We start from the raw sequence: 16,351 nt of genomic DNA on the forward strand, positions 1-16,351 counted from the left end.
GCTTATCAGGTGTTCTGATGAGTCAGTGAGATTGTCCCGTTGATTCATTTGTCATGTTGATTCAGCCCTGAGAAGCAGCACATGATGGGAGCTGTGCTACGGCTTAAGAGCCTTTTGAACAAACAGCTAAATTAAGTAACGACAAAGTTTTACCTTAATGCAAATATACAAGCGAAGAACACATACCAGGATAACATGTTTGATGGAGTGTGGGTGTTTTTTTTTTCTCCTTTTTTCTGATTGGCTTTAGCTGTAAGTAATGATTGTATTCACAGCTCGAATTGGACAGTTTATGGTTTGGCAGTTGAAGTTCTTGCGACTCTGCAGCATCAATCATTGATCAGTGCCAGGATCATGCTAGAAGTGAAACCAGAGACAGAGCAAGAGTGTTAGTGAGTGTGACTCTATCTAGGCAAGGGGCTAAATGGACAGAGGTTAAACCAGGACGTAACTAGTACAGAAACCCTAAACAGAAAGCAGGGTCTGATTTCTGGATAGTTGCTATTTAACTTTTCATTAGAAAAATAAACCTTGCCTATTTGTTGTCATTTAACTCATTTTATAGATCTGATGTCTTTTTAAATGGCTCTGCCATACAATGCAGACAGTGGTATCACAGGTTTTATCCTGGGTGATGTAGTTAATCATGTAATATATGAAATGTATAATACATCTGCTTTCATGTAACTGAGAAAGAAATAATCTGATGTTTTCAAAATCATGAACATACATATGTGGCAACAAAAATACAGCCAAAAAATAAATAAAGGTTGACACAAAACAGTCACATAACTTACCTGCTTAATAAACGTGAACTAGCACACTGGAACCCTCACTTTCCTTTTGAGCTAGCTAATGATATTTTGATATGTATAAGAGCTTAACGTCTAACATTCTATAAGTGCTGATACGCTACACATTTATGGACAAATGACCATCACACCCAAATGTATTTTGCACAATTGTACAGAATGATTTCTTCCTTGCTATAGCATTAAGATTTTGCTTTTATGGAACAAAGTGGCCTAAATATATTACAGCATGAACAAGATAAAGTTCATGAAGACATGGCATGCTTGAAGTTGGCCTGCACTGAGCGCTGACCTCAACCACACAACACATTTGGGATGAAATGAAATTCTGACAACCCCACAGACCTCCTGGACTAACATTATTACCCAACCTCACTAATAATCTTGTGGAAAATGAGTACAAATCCCCACAGCCATGCTCCAAATTCCAGTGGAAAGCCTTCCCAGAAAAGGTAAGGTTATCATTACACTGGATTCAACAAGGACATAAGTGTGACGCACATACGGACAAAAATCTTGTTCTTTAACCACATTTGTATATACATTCCCATAAAAACAAATCCAAGAATATTTGTTTTCTTTTTACCTGTACAAGTAGATGAAAAAGCAGAGTAAATGAAAACCTAATTTGATCATGGACTCCTTCATATGTGACTTTAACTGTCCCCTGTTGTGGATCTCTGTTGGGTCAAACACTCCCATGTTACCCATAGGAACTTTCAGATATCTTGTAAAAGGAAAGCATGTATTAGTGAACACTCTTTTATTAAATGGATTGAAGTTTTTTCAAAAACACTTTTTTGACCTCTTGAGCAGCCCACCTGTAAACATTCCACGCTGCCACAGGAACATTGAGGAGGAAAATAAACCAGTGCATGGAGACTAGCATTAGCAACGTGGCCAGAGCTTGGCCGATTAGTTCCGGGATGACCCACTACACAAAGGGAAAAAATAATGATTAGTCATGTTATTAGGCACTTTGCTTGTGCTTAGTTTTAGCAGTGAAGCGAGAGTAATCTGGGGATCTAGACTACAAGTAAAAACTCAGACAAATTTTGAATATTTAAATACAACTAGGTCATTTCCCTCTTCTTGCCGTCACTAACCACGCTACAAACTTTACATTACAGTCTGAGAACACAAGACTAAAGCTTAGACAAACTTAATGATCTAAAGGAGTTGGATCAAGTAAAAAAGAGTCAGCATGTGTGCCAGGACACATATGAAAGTAAAAAGTATCTGGAAGACAAATAAGAAGTGTAGGGGAGTAAAAGAAGGGAAAGGTGGAACCCAAAATAGTTCCACCTTCATTCATGTAAAGGAAAAAGCTCATGAATACTTACTTTGTTCAGCTTGGAACAGCAAGCTCGGGCATTAATGTAGTCGCATTCAAGATCAGATAGAGTGATTATCTGCATTTAGAGTTAAGGTCATTGTTGCGTGAAAAAAAAGACTTTATTAAAAGACAAAAGTTACAAATATAAGGAAGTTAGCAATTACCCCGCCATATTAATAAGCTCATCACACAGCACAGTACCATACAATCTGCAAACTAGCCTAAATATCACGACACTGATAGGATAGAATAAAGTAACATATTACATTTTAACTGATATCGTATTAATACGGACTTGATTTCAAAAATAAAACACCTGAAGCAATGCAGCTTTCGCAATATCGGTTATAACGCCTCAATGCTAACCAAACCAACCGGCTACAAACAGCAGCTCCTAATATGGTTAAAGCCGCAGGCAAACATGTTCTTTTTGCATCTATATAAGTGCAATACAACGATTCATTACCTCTAAAGTGAAATGCTGTAAAAGGATACAAAATACACAGACAAGAAAATCAAGGCGCAGCAGTCGACAAGCGACAAGATAAACACGGCAGCTTCCATTTTCAACTTCCCAGTCCGCGCTTACTTCCGGTTACGAAGTCTCTTTCCGGTCGGGCCTCTTTTTCGCGTCTTTGCACTTTCTAGAAGTTACACAGCGCTACTGCCACATAGTGGCAAATATCTTTCATTACTATGTTAAGAGCTCAGAAGTTAAAATTATATTAGACTTTGAAAAACAAAATTTACAATTTTATTATTGCTAAATCGTTAGTTTTGAAATGTAAATACTGCTAAATCTTATGCTAAACATTTTAGTCTGTCATTGGTGTTACTCATTTTATGAAAATAACTGACAAAAATTGCACATAAAAACTAAGTTTTACACATGGAAGACATTTTGTAAATAGTTTTGTAAATCCTTAATTTTTAGAATTATTTAATTTATAATTTTAATTATAAGGAAGAGAACTAACACCATTTATTAGATTTATATGAAAAAAATACACCAACTCTACTTTTTGTGGAGTAACTTCTAAAAGAAAAAAATGCTTTTTCTTCAGAATGATCTATCTGACAAGTTCATAATGTTGAGTTTGTGTTAAAGGACACCTATTAGCGCTCCACCTAGCGGCGATGAGTAGCTACTGCGGAAATGTTTTATAGTGGACCGAAGATCTGAGCATTCAAAATAAGAAAACGGTGAATAAGCTGGCACACACTACGGGTCGTTAGTTCATTAAATTAATTAGTTAATTTAATTAACTGAATTAATTATACCATTTGGCTGGATATAATTAATCCACTACTCGGACAGCTACATTGTAATGGATATGCGTGCGTGCGAGCGCGCGCGTTTGCCTATGTGTGTGTGTGTGTGTGTGTAGTAAGTCGGTGCTGCCGCTCTGCAGGGATGATGGCGGCTCCTGGCGCGCAGGACCGGAGCGCGGTACAGCCTACAGTGCTGCAGGAGAAGCGGCCGGAGCGGAGCAGGCTGGACGCGGACGCGGTAACGGAGCTGCTCAGCTTCCCGGGAATCGGAGAGATCAGCGGAGACGGACTGCATTTCAGATCCGCGGAGGATTTGCTCAGAGACTTCGACGTGAAGTTAAACGCATGTTTTGGACATTTCGAGGCTGAAGCCGAGCTCGCAGACGGAGTGACTCCTCTGACAGAGGACTCGCTGCTGAAACACGACGAGTAAGTGGAAGAGCGCTGGACAGAGCACAGAGCTGGCCTTTATCTCGCCTGACATCAGAAACCCTGCCACATAATATTAGACTAGTACTGTATGGGAGTGCGTGTTAATAAGACTAAAGCGCTGAACAAGACCGCGAACCTTATTATTTATTCACACGTCATGTGACACTTTGCAATCCACAGCATTAACAACGGTGCATATCTCTGAATTTGATGTTGAGTGTTTGGGTTTATCCGTGGTTCATGTTCATTTATTAAGTCAGGAATACACACACACACACACACACACACACAAAGCATTACACATTACAGTGGACCAGTGAATTCTCACCATCACCAGCATCTCCAGGACAGGCTGACAGGGGTCACGTGACTTCTCAATACATCCTCTGTGCTAAAAGAAAATGACATGTGATATGTGTTGGGGGAAAACACTTTCATCATTGGATTCAGCTCCAAATCGGACAAAACAAATAAATTAGATCAAATAAGAAAATTGTTTCTTATAGCTTTTTGTTGTTGTTGTTGCATCAAGGTTTTTTTTGTTATTTTATAACTATAATAGTAATAGTGGACATCCTCCACTTATTCTAGGATCTGGAATGCTTTGAGCGATAACTACGGAAATGTCATGGCAGTGGACTGGATGCAGTCTCGTACCCGCTCGCTTCATCTCCCCGTGCTGAATATTGAGGACAACCTGGTGAGTTGAACATTCGTCTCTTTCTCAGCTCTCCTACTCAAAACCCGAAGTGAGTTTCCAAGATTTCCGATCGAAGTAAAACACTTTTCTTCCTTTGTTCTTTCAGAAGGTGGATAATGTGAATCTGGACGTGTCTGATGATGAAGACCTGAGAGAGCAGATGGATATGCACTCCATCATTGTGTCCTGCCTCAGCAATGAGCCGTTCGTCACTGCAGAGCAGGTGCTGTTTGAGAGAGATGATTTCTGATCTGAGGCTTTACTTGCCTGTGAAGTCAAAGTAAAACATGTGGGCAGCAGCTTTCCTTTTTGTGTTTGTTATAGCATTCCTTCTCACAATGTGCTCATAGCGATAAGCTGTTCAAATGCTTTAGTTGTGTTTGATTTATAATCACACTATCTGGTGTCATTCAGAAGAGGATGGGTATCACTTGCCACTGTTTCTTCTGACTTCTAAATATAAATCTGTTTTATTTACAGATATATGTAATGCTACACTGCAACAATAGCTAATATTAAAAGCAATATGTAACGGAAATTAAACTGAATTACGAGGGCTACACCACAAGTCATGCAAAAGAGGGCATATTTTTATTAACTGACACACGTTATTCAAACTGCACATGTCCTATACACAAAAGCTACTACTCAACATTTGCACCATCGTTAAACACAACTCGCGAACCATTTTTGAATAAATTTCAGGTGTGCACTGTTGAACCCACTTTCATGTTAATGTTTGCAGTCGTTGGTCTCCCACTTCGTGGTTTGCTTTAAATGCTGGTTTCCCCATTTTAAACTTCAAATGTGCATCTGTGCACATTTCTCTAGTCAGTGGTGTCATCTCAATGAACTTTCTGTGGTGGTCTTCTGTGGATATCAGACAGCATCCTTTGTTTAGAACTCAATGTTAGAAGAACAGAAAAAAGATTTACTATAGAGAATGAGTTACTCTACCAGCATGTACAATTTAAAATCTTGAGGCAGAAGGATTTCACATTCATCATGAGGCCACTCTGTTTTTCAGGTGATTGAGGAGATAGAGGAGATGATGAAGGACTCTCCAGACATGCAAGCAGAGCAGAATCCTATTCAGTTAAACCTGGTTCGCAGATCCACCAGTGACATCTATGAGAAGAGTAAGTCTCAGAACACAGGTGTAATAGTGTTTCATGTACATTATTACCATGGCAATTATGGTGATGCTTGGGCTTGCTTAGTTTTTTTTTTTTTTTGTACTGGTCTTACCTGAAAAGGCTATTGTTTTTAATCAACCATATGAAAAGGTGTTGTTTCATCAGTCACTGCAGTTACATGGACAATAATTCTTCAATCTGACTCAAATCATTGTGATTCGAGATTTCAGCTTAGCTGTGTGGATGGCCACTCACCCAATAAGATGTGCGTTTCAACATTTAAAGCATTTCATTAGAATATAGTTTATAGAATATAATAATTACATGTCCAAAGTGTGATTCAGATGTAAAGCATTTAATCTACTGGATCTATAATTGAGAAAAGGTTAAGGTTAGGTTAGTTATATATACTGATGTCTATGGTATACGTTCCAAATTCTGCCTTCTGTGTTATGAATTTTGACAAGAATTTAGTCTTGTCTATGATTGGTGGTTAGATCTTAATCTGATTGGTGGTTGGGGAATTGTTCTTAGAGAGTTTACAGATCAAGTTTACAGGAGTTTTGGAAGCAAAATTTCCTTCCGGGAAACCTGTCACATCACTTGGTGTTACTCCCACATGTGCAGAAAGAGCAAGTGGTATAATAGATATGATAACCTGCTTATTCAGTACTTTTAGCTTATCAGCTGACTTAATTTTATTGCCACATACGTCGCTGAGCCCAGACCTTAAGCAACCCGGGATCATAACTCTCCCTCCAGAGGCTTGTACAGTGGATACTATGCATGATGGGTGCTTCTCTTCATGTGCTTCTGTACTGTTCTTACCCTCGTGCAGCCATTGCTCTGGAATAGGTTGTAGCTAACAGGTGGTTTGCTTATACAAAGTCCCTATCCTGTGATTTCTTTAAAAGGTTGCCAGCTAGAACGGGTTGCAAAAGGACTCAATAGCAGACACCAGATAATGTACAGTTCAATAGTTTGATGAAAAGTCAGGGCAGCAATAATGACAGCTGTGGCTAAAGAAAAAGTGTTGGTTTGGTGATTTGCGAGAAGGAATTGAAGAACTGTCCATTAAGAGAGTTCTTTAATACAAGGGTTGTTTAGAGATTTCCAGAGCGAGGTTAACCATGCCACTCTATACAGGCAGCCAAACAAATTTACCCCTGGAGGCAGACGATTCAGGAGTTCTCCTGAATCGGAAGTGAGGGCACAGATTAAAGGGGCGGGGAAGGCAGACTGAGATCATAGTGGAAGTGGTTTATGTGTTATTTTTTCTTGTAGCATAAAAAAGGCATTGATCAGAGATCCAGTAAATCCACAGCGAAGGGTGTTACTGAACAGTAGCCAGGGTCGAAAACCAGAAAATCCACAATGTGAGTAATGTCCAATTCGAGAACCAAAAACGTGATCTAAGGGAAACTGGCAAGGTCAAAAACACAATAATCCTGACATTTTGAAGAAAGACCAAGAGCGGCTTGACCGTTGGCACTCCTAGATGGATACTTTAGTGGTGGATGATGTTTGCAGTGTCCTTTTAAGTGCTGGTGCATGATTGACAAACTGACTGCAGGTGCTTTTGCAATGAATGTGTCGATGGTCTGTGTGAGAGCCAGGAGCGGGTGACTGGAACAGAATAGGTGTGCTAACTTAAGCAGGATGTGAAAACACTAGTTTGAACTGTCTGATTCATCACATTGTGTTTCTTTTGGAAAAGCTCTTACTTTTACTGTTAAACATAGCTATGGTTTTTAATGCTGAATCTTTACCATGCAGCTTCACCAAACGTTTAAGTGATCTCCATTCATGATTTTTTTTTATAACAACGTTTCTTTCACAAAGTTCAGCACTTTTAGTTTTCCAGGTTGATAATACGATGAAGGGTTATTAACCTAGTTTCAGTAATTAAAAATGTCCTTAAGTGTTTTCTTTGCTTGGTGCAGCCCAATAATTTGACCCATGAAATGAAATGGTGACCTTTTTTGGGCACGCAGTGTATTCAAGAATTGAAAGGCTTACAGACACACACACACACACACACACACACACACACACACACACACACACACACTCAAGGATCTTGACTTGACTTTAGCTTTTGTTTACACACATTTTTATTTATATTCTGGGATTTACATAATGTTTATGTAATGACTACCAAGTTTGTTACAGTATGTTGAATTGTACTTAACTGCTTTCCAATTGCTTATTGAATTTCTGCATAAATGTCAATGTGAAACAGGGTTTTGGCACGTTCGAGTGTTTTACAGAACATATATTTGCAGGAGTAAGGAATCTCAACGTTGCAGAGCTGAATGAGTTACTGGAGGAGGTGGAGACGGCGATCTGTCACCACTCCGAGGAGCTTGTGCGTCACCTGGCACTTAGAGACGAGCTCGAGTTCGAGAAGGAAGTGATGAACAGTTTCATCTCTGTACTGATAGATGTACAGAACCTCCAGAAAGAGCACAAAGAACTCCTGAGAAAGAAGAGGAAAATAAAGAGTGGAGTCAGAGAGCAGAATAGTAGACTACAGAGAGTATCTGCAAATGTGAGTGAACACTGAGACTTTTGATGCGTGACTTTTTAAGTCATGCACAATGAAATCCACTTTTAACTGATTCTTTTTTTATTTGCTGCTGTTGTATGATGAAATAAAATTTGTAAGGAGGAAGTGTAATATATTACACCCATAGCTTTAGCTCAAAGCAGCTTTAAACACTATGGCGTCTAAAAATGGAGACTGATTCATCCTCAGTTTCACGATTCAGACACTGACCCATTTACAATGGTATGCAAAAACTGCACATTCCTGGTCAAACGTTTTACAGCTGTGAATAGCTCAGTCAGTAAATATGAAATAATCTTCCAAAACCATAAAGATATTTTAACTCCAAATCACCATATTAATCAAATAGAACAGAAATCTAATTCGACCCTGTAACTGCTTTTAAATCTTAAAAAATGTGTAACTTGAACTTTGTTTTCTCACATTTCACTTTCTTGCCATGTTGAATGTAAACACATGCAAACTGTGTAAATTAACTGAGCTTGTTAATGTTTCAAAATTTCACAGGTAAATGTAGCAGATTCTGTACTGTATACTGTATAAACGCCCAGCTGTTATTTCAATAAAATATATTAGTCACCTAGAAATTTCATTCAAAATTTGTCCCAAGATGTTTGCTCAATCAATGTTGTTATTCATGAGTGAGCAATGAGTCAGATCATTAAGGCGGCATTTAAACATGGCTACTGTAACTATTCTGTCTAAAACAAGAATTTCCTGTTGTTTACCTTCCTCTTACTTCTTACTTCCTCTGCTGTTCTGTACCTGTTCTGGAGTTTCAGCGCTTCAGCATGGAGAGCATCTCTACTGCTATTCAAAATGGCTTTCGCCAAACTTTCGGGAATATGGGAGGGGAAAAACAGGTGCCTGTTGCCTTTTGCTTCATTTCCACTCGCTCCTTTGTGATGTTGAATATCAGCTAAAACTCACATTGTTAAGATTTTTATCATTTGATCTGTTCGTCCCACCTTCAGGAACAACAAAACAGCTACTTTTATTTATCTCACTATGGTCTTTTAAACTTTTTTCCAGTACCTCACTACAGTCATTCCTTATGAGAAGAAAGATGTTCCCCCATCAGTCGAAGATCTTCAGGTTCTTACAAAAAGTGAGTATTATCTATAATACTAGGATGTTTTAATCTGGAGCAGCAAACAACATACATGTGGTGGCAGCAGGTACCTTTTTAATGTTTAACCATTATAGATTTTTTTTGTTCAGGAGACAATATCAACTGGTTTTGTAATGGTGCTTTTTGTTAAAACTGTTAACTAGTGACATTGAGATGTGATCTGTAAATTTGCTGTGGGGACAATAAACACAATCTTCTCTGCGCATTTGTCTTTAAATATTCTATTTTCATTATTACCTTCAAAAAAGTAATCACTTTACTAATAAGACCAAATTGGTCTAACTGTAAGATCTTGTTCCCTTTCTGAGCTAATATGTATGGATGTGATTGTGTGGAGGATCTGTTTATCCTACTTACTGTTTATCATCACTGTTTTTAATACTTTGGCAGCACGGTGGCTTAGCGGTTAACACTGTTGCCTTGCACCTCCAGAGTCCGGGTTTGATTCCCACCACGGATCTATGTGCATGGAATTTATCCTGTGCTTGGTGGGTTTCCTTGGGTCATCCAGTTTCCTTCCACAGTACAAAGTCATGGGGATTTGGATAATTGCTATGCTAAATTGCCTGTAAATGAGCATGTGAGTGTGTGTTTGTGTGCATCCTGCAGTGGGTTGGCACCTGGGTGGTCCTGGGTGTCTTGTGATCTAAGTCTCCAGGGATAGGCTCCAGGCCTCGGACGACCCTGTATACAGGATAAAGTGGTACAGTTGAACCTTGGATTACGAGCATAATTTGTTCCGGAAGCAGGCTCGTATTCCAAAACACTCGTAAACCAAATTTTCCCATAAGAAATAATGGAAACACAAATTATTCATTACACAACCCAAAAAATAAATACATAAAAATAGTTAACACAAAATATTAAGTAGAAATAAAACAAATTAACCTGCACTTTACCTTTAAAAAAAAAAAATAAAATAAATCCTGACAGATAAGTGTTTCCATTTGTGCGTGCAGGCGCTCTGTATGTGTGTATGTGAATCTAAAGTAAGCTCCCCTCTCCCCCTTCTCATCTTACACAGTTACCCTTCCTCCACCCACCTTCTTTTCACACACACGCACACACAACGCGTTACTTGCAATCCGAGGTTCCACTGTAAAGACCACTTCATGACTGTGTGAGAGTGTAAATACTTTTTTTAACAATTTTTTTCAGGCGCTCAGGTCACATCCGGGCCACAGACTGCCAGTTGATGACCTCTAACCTTAACAGTACTATAAAGAATCAGCAAAACATCTTCACCTTATTATTTTTTCCTTCAACAGTTCTTCAAGCCATGAGGGATGACAGTGACAAAGTGCCCAGTCTTTTGACAGACTACATCCTTAAAGGTAACTCATTCAGTTCTTACTTTATAATTGTAACAGCAGTGTTGTGCTTTTTTATTATCCACTCTATGCTCTTTCATCTTTTTCTGATTTGTCATTGCTAGCTCTTATGAGAGCGGTGGTCTGAGGTGTGTAAGTGATTGAATATTCATTAAACACCCTATTGGCAACCACAGTATTGCACTCATGTTGTTACCTTGTGTCACTAAAACCACACCACCACAGCTACTCTCTCTCCTCTCCCCTTTAACCTTTCATTCTATAATTTGGGGGTAAATTTTATGTTTGTTGGTGATGGGTATATTTAATCAAAATATTTTCTTTAAAAATATCACATTTATTCTTTTAAGGTTTTGCCATGTTCGCTTTTGCAACTAACTCTGATGCAAAAACCATCAGAATTAACAACTATTTTTAAAGTATTTATTTAAAAAAGGATTTTCTTATTTAAATATGTTAAATATTAAGTTATTAATGTTCACAAATGTTTTGTCAACTAAGTTCCTAACAGTACTTTGTCCTGTAACTTGAAAATGATTTGTCCCAATGTCAAGTAACCAGCATCACATCTTCTATGTGGCATAAATTTTAAACACACTGTGCTAAGTGTTCTCTCATTTTTTAAGTATTTTATTTATGATAGCTCGTCATTAACACGTTATTAACTATATTAATTGACCATCAACTATGTTATATGCACTGCTATGTTTAACAGATTCTTTATGATTTTAATTAATTTATTTGTCCAAGTATGCTGTTAAACTGTTCGTGAAAATGAGAAGTGGTCAGCCAGGCAAGTCGTACCACTGAAATTATAGGTCACAATAAGTAAATTGTCAACGGTGTTACCCAGTAATAGAGACCATTTCTCAAGCCTAGAAATTTTACAGCTACTTATGTGAAATGTGCCCCAAATTAAAGAACGATACCTGTAACAGTTACGCCCAGCTGTTATTTCAATAACTGTAGCATCTTTTTCCTTTTTCCTTTTACTTTTTGACCGTACTCTGCCATAATACCGTAAGCTGAAAGAAATATAACAAATAACAACATCTTATTTGTTATATCTTTGTAATGCCTTCGCCTGGCAATTACACGTACAGTCATATGTAAGAATTATTGCCCCCTTTTTAAATTCTTCTAATTTTAATGTTTATCTGATCCTAGGAAGTCTTAGTATTAGGCAAATACACCCCAAATACGAACAACAATATATATTTTTTTCTGTGCAATGATTTATTTACAAAAGTGAAGCCAAAAAGAAAAAAAATGTGAACAATCCTGAACAGTCCTACCACAGAAATGGTTCCAGAAGTCTTGTGGTTTGTTTAGATACAATTTTGCAAACCTCAGTCTTTTGCAGTCTTTTTAGAAAAAAGAGGCTTTTTACTGGCAATACCTCCAAACAACCCATACTTGTTCAGTCCTTTTCTAATTGTGCCCTCATGGACATTTAACATGCTAAGTGAGGCCTGTGGAGTCTGCGATGTAGCCTTTTTTTTTTTTCTTTCTGAGCATTGTATGACCTTGGGGTGATGTTGCTAGGACGTCCACTCCTGGTAAGTAATCTTTCTCTCTGTAGAACATTGAACTCCATGTTGTCTGGAAATGGTTTTATAATCTTTTCCAGATTGATGTGCAGGAACAATTGCCTCTCTAAGACCAATGATTGTCTTACCCACTTGGCATTGTGTTAATACACACACCTGAATGCTCCAGAATGCTTTTATAGGCATCTGCAAACCTGCTGATGATCAATTAATCAAGAGCTAATGATTAGTAGCACCTGGATGCAACTTACTCTCTTAAATCATGTTAAGCAGTAAGAGGGTGCTTAGTATTGCCCACATGTTTAGTCTATTTTGTTTCATTTTTGTTAAATAAATAATGGCACATGGAAAAAAATATATACATAGTTTTTTTCCCGAGGTTGTATTTGCCGAATACTAAGACCTGCTATGATCAGATGATTTTTTTAAAATTATGTTTTAATACAAAAAAACTAGAATTAAAAGAGGGCACTAACTTTTTACACATAACTGTATATCATGAGTTTAAGAAATATTAATGCATGTTTTTACCGTGATGGTATTTCCAAGTGCATCTTTCTGTCCTATCCTTGTCACTTATCTGTTCTTTTTACATTCCTGTAAAACGTGCCACTGATCACCAGTTGGAATCATACATATATATTTACTATGTCTACACTTCTTCTCTCACCCACTTCTTTAAAACAGTTTTCAGTGTTATAAGAAAAATCTACTGCAGACATTTTAAATGTTAGAGAAAATAAACACTGGGTCCAAAGGTTCAGACTGCAATGCAGCTACGTGAGCCAGTCAACTTGCTAGAGCAGTTCCTAAGCTACAAGATGCCAAGCACAGTAGTGTTGGTGAAAGTATTAGCGTGAAACCTTTGCACAGAGTGTCCAGATGAGGAGGTGAGAAAACTGAATGTAAGCACAGAAGCACTGTTACATCACTCATTTCTGTAGAATTAAAAATGGGCTAATTTCCAATGATAGTTGAACAGCATTGTGGGTAATTTAGGGAACTGTAAGCCAAAGTGAAACAAAGAAATATGTGGAGGAAAGATGTCCAGGAAGTCATTATATTTAGGATGCCACTGGAGATCATATGTTAATTCTAAGAATAAACATGGACATTTAAATGGTGGATTATTCACAACAAATCTGCAACAATATTGTATTTTGCTTGTAACCTGAGAATTTTTTTTTTTTTCTGATACTATTGTGGTCATGAAAAGCAATCAGCCAAGTGATGTCATTGATCAATACATTATTTCTTTCACAGTTCTCTGCCCTTCCTAATACAGGAGGTGAAGAATTTGTTGATGAAAGGCTGAATTTCCACAGCAAAGGATTTCCAAATGGACTGTGAACTCATTTGTACTTTACTTAACCCCCGTTTGCAGCTCTACACAATGCAGTTTCCTCTGTCCCATTGCTTAAATGTCTACAATAGCAAATTTTGAAATTTCTAAATTTAGAGTATTGAATTAACACCCAGAATGCTGTATTATCACTCTTGTATATGGTCCTATTGGACTCACAGGAGCTCTTAAAGAGTTAAATTAACACCAGGGATTTTACTGTGTACACTGAAAAAAAGATGCATATATTAACATACTAAATTTAAATTGATGCCAAAAATTGCACTCAAGTAAAATGTTTTTTTAAATGAAAGTGCCCTTATAACCACTCCATGCAGCAAAATTATTTTTCACTTACTGTAACTTCTAATTCACAGACAGTGCATACATTATGATTTTTTTAGTCTAATGTGTGTGTGTTGTGTGTGTGTGAGAGAGAGAGAGAGAGAGAGAGAGAAAGAACTTTGTGTTGTCCTAAAGGGGTGTTTTAGTTTCAATCCTAAGGGTTGAATTGTCTTTTTTTATGTATCCTGCAAATGTTTTAAATAACTGTTGCTGTTCTTAAATGGCATGCTAGTTAAGAAAATAAGGGGAAAACAAACAAAATTAATTGAAAACTTCTTAGGCAGCTGTTAATGTTTTTGCTCAGACATTTTGGATCGTAACTGGTACGAATAAATTATATTGGAGTGATGGGGACATAGCGAGTAGCATTTTTACGTGGCAGCTCCAGACTTATCAGTGTAGGTAACCGTCTATGCAGTGTTTTTCTGTTTCCTGTAGACTCTTAAGTTTTCTCTGAAATTTCTAAATTGGTGAATTATCTTTTCTTTAATAGCCTCTGTGTCTTGAGTGTGCATGGTGCCCTTTGATGGTCTGCTGTCTGATCTACAGTCGGGTGTATTCTGACACCAGTGTTCTCAGGATTGCTCTGTATTGACCAGGATAAAATGAATCATGAATAAATAATATTATTGAATGAATAACATTGTTATAATACAGGGTGATTCACTCAAAAGAGGCCCCCGAATATTGGGTAATAACTCTGGGTATGATGAAGCAATCTGAACCAAAATAATACCTACATACTTTGATGTATGTGTAATCGATTGCATTACATGCGATGCTGGAATTGATCTCTGTTTTCTTCTAGATACTTTTTGACCCGGCCCTTCATGTGCCTTAACGTATCGAAACCAGTGACAATATCTGACTCTTTTCTCCATATCACGTGCATTGAGCTCCTAAACAACGGTGAATGATACACTTGCAATTTTGCCCTTTTTTCAGTCTTCTGTGTGAGGGGTCTCAGAGATTTAGTAGACAACTGCTGCAAGCGATGTTGCCCATCGCTGTTACCTTCTGCTACTGTATATTTCTGCACAGCCTCCGCCATGAGAAGGGATCAACTGTCATTTCCAGTTTCCATACCATCCTCTAAATAACTATTTTTGAGAGTCTGTCAGGAACACTATATTTCTTCCTAAATTCACTCTGACATTGCTTAAACAACCAATAGGTTCATAACCCGGCGTGTTTGAAGCACCATATACCGATAAGCACATTGTACTTCATTGTATGTTTCATTCAGATTGCTTAGCAAGAGTTAGTCTAGAATATTCAGGGCCTCTTTTGAGTGGATCACTGTACAGTATGTATCACTGTAATCAATGTATGAGTGCTGTTTATATAAATTATAGTTTTTGATATAACAAGCTGATCTAACTTTTTTGACTACTGATATGTTTTTTTGTAACTATTTGTTTACTTTTTCAGTGGTTGTAATTGCTGTGCAAGATATGCCTATTGATTTATGTTTTATGTTTTCTAAATCTGGTTTCCAGATCAAAACCGTAAAACAAAACTAAAAACAAATTTAAAAATACAAATGCTTCTGCCTCATTCAATATACAATATTCTATTGACAATTTACAGTTATTTATTATCATCATCAAAGTTTTGCTTTGAATTGTATCTTGGGTCTGTAGGAAACATAATATTATAACTGTTTATAACCCCATGAGGAACTCTGACAATGAAAGGAACTCTCTCCAGCACAACTGGCTTTGTGTGTTTAATTATTTTGACTCGCTGTATATGAAGCTTTTCCTATTTGGGTTTTTTTCCTCCAGGTGTTTCTATGGCTTCGCTATTTATTTCGATATGCATGATGCTTGTTTTTAGTGGTTTGCAACTGTTTTTTTTTTTTTTCCTATTGCTTTAAAAAAGAAATATCCGTGTGCTATTTTCAGCATTTTGTTTTTTCTTAGTCGAGGGGTCACATTTCAATGTGGGTCATTTTGTAAACAGCCCTTGTCTCAACAACACTATGGAATGTAGCTACAATCTAGACCACTTTGCTGATTTATGATACTCCCAAGTAATGTGAAGGTCTGGCATTCCCTTTAAGTACCATTATATTAAACAGAGGTTAAGCTCTCTTTTTGCCACTCCCCAAAACATCTCCTGCTGGGATACTGTATACTATGCTTGTATTATGGCCCAGCAAATCATTATGTCTTACATCTTCTGTCTTCAGAATACCTTACGTTTAAGTAACCACTAAAACAAGTGGTTCTTGTGGTAGTAATATAGATATTTATCTGTGGAAATGGTTATCATTAATGTATATGATTCTAACATGCTACTGCAAATAAAATGTAGCATGTTTAGTTGATTTCTACAAATGTTTGCATTTACACTTTCTTGCTTCCCAAGAATAGACAAAAATGGGGAAAA

The 16,351-nt window shown here is 37.4% G+C and overlaps 2 protein-coding genes across 4 annotated transcripts; one reads left to right on the plus strand and one right to left on the minus strand.

Moving 5' to 3' along the window:
• Positions 1-214: 214 nt before the first annotated feature.
• cnih4 (cornichon family AMPA receptor auxiliary protein 4) lies at positions 215-2,749 on the minus strand. The gene is made up of 5 exons (XM_053493803.1): positions 2,644-2,749; positions 2,156-2,224; positions 1,634-1,746; positions 1,399-1,539; positions 215-357 (listed from the first exon to the last, which is right to left on the minus strand). Exons 1-5 carry the CDS (start codon positions 2,710-2,712, stop codon positions 330-332), a joined length of 420 nt encoding a protein of 139 aa, XP_053349778.1. The 5' UTR covers positions 2,713-2,749; the 3' UTR covers positions 215-329.
• Positions 2,750-3,555: 806 nt separating this feature from the next.
• Positions 3,556-15,503, plus strand: fez2a (fasciculation and elongation protein zeta 2a). Of its 3 annotated transcripts, none has more exons than XM_053493787.1 (9): positions 3,556-3,849; positions 4,444-4,552; positions 4,659-4,775; positions 5,580-5,691; positions 7,974-8,239; positions 9,034-9,120; positions 9,290-9,365; positions 10,658-10,723; positions 13,534-15,503. In XM_053493787.1, the coding sequence occupies exons 1-9, from the start codon at positions 3,563-3,565 to the stop codon at positions 13,548-13,550; spliced, it is 1,137 nt and encodes a 378-aa protein (XP_053349762.1). In that variant the 5' UTR covers positions 3,556-3,562; the 3' UTR covers positions 13,551-15,503. The 3 variants fall into 3 exon arrangements, with proteins under 3 accessions (XP_053349762.1, XP_053349763.1, XP_053349764.1); XM_053493788.1 differs by having other exon boundaries at positions 9,040-9,120; XM_053493789.1 differs by lacking the exon at positions 9,034-9,120.
• The last annotated feature ends 848 nt before the right edge of the window (positions 15,504-16,351 follow it).

Source organism: Clarias gariepinus, chromosome 4 (assembly GCF_024256425.1).
Source record: "Clarias gariepinus isolate MV-2021 ecotype Netherlands chromosome 4, CGAR_prim_01v2, whole genome shotgun sequence".
Lineage (NCBI taxonomy): Eukaryota > Metazoa > Chordata > Actinopteri > Siluriformes > Clariidae > Clarias > Clarias gariepinus.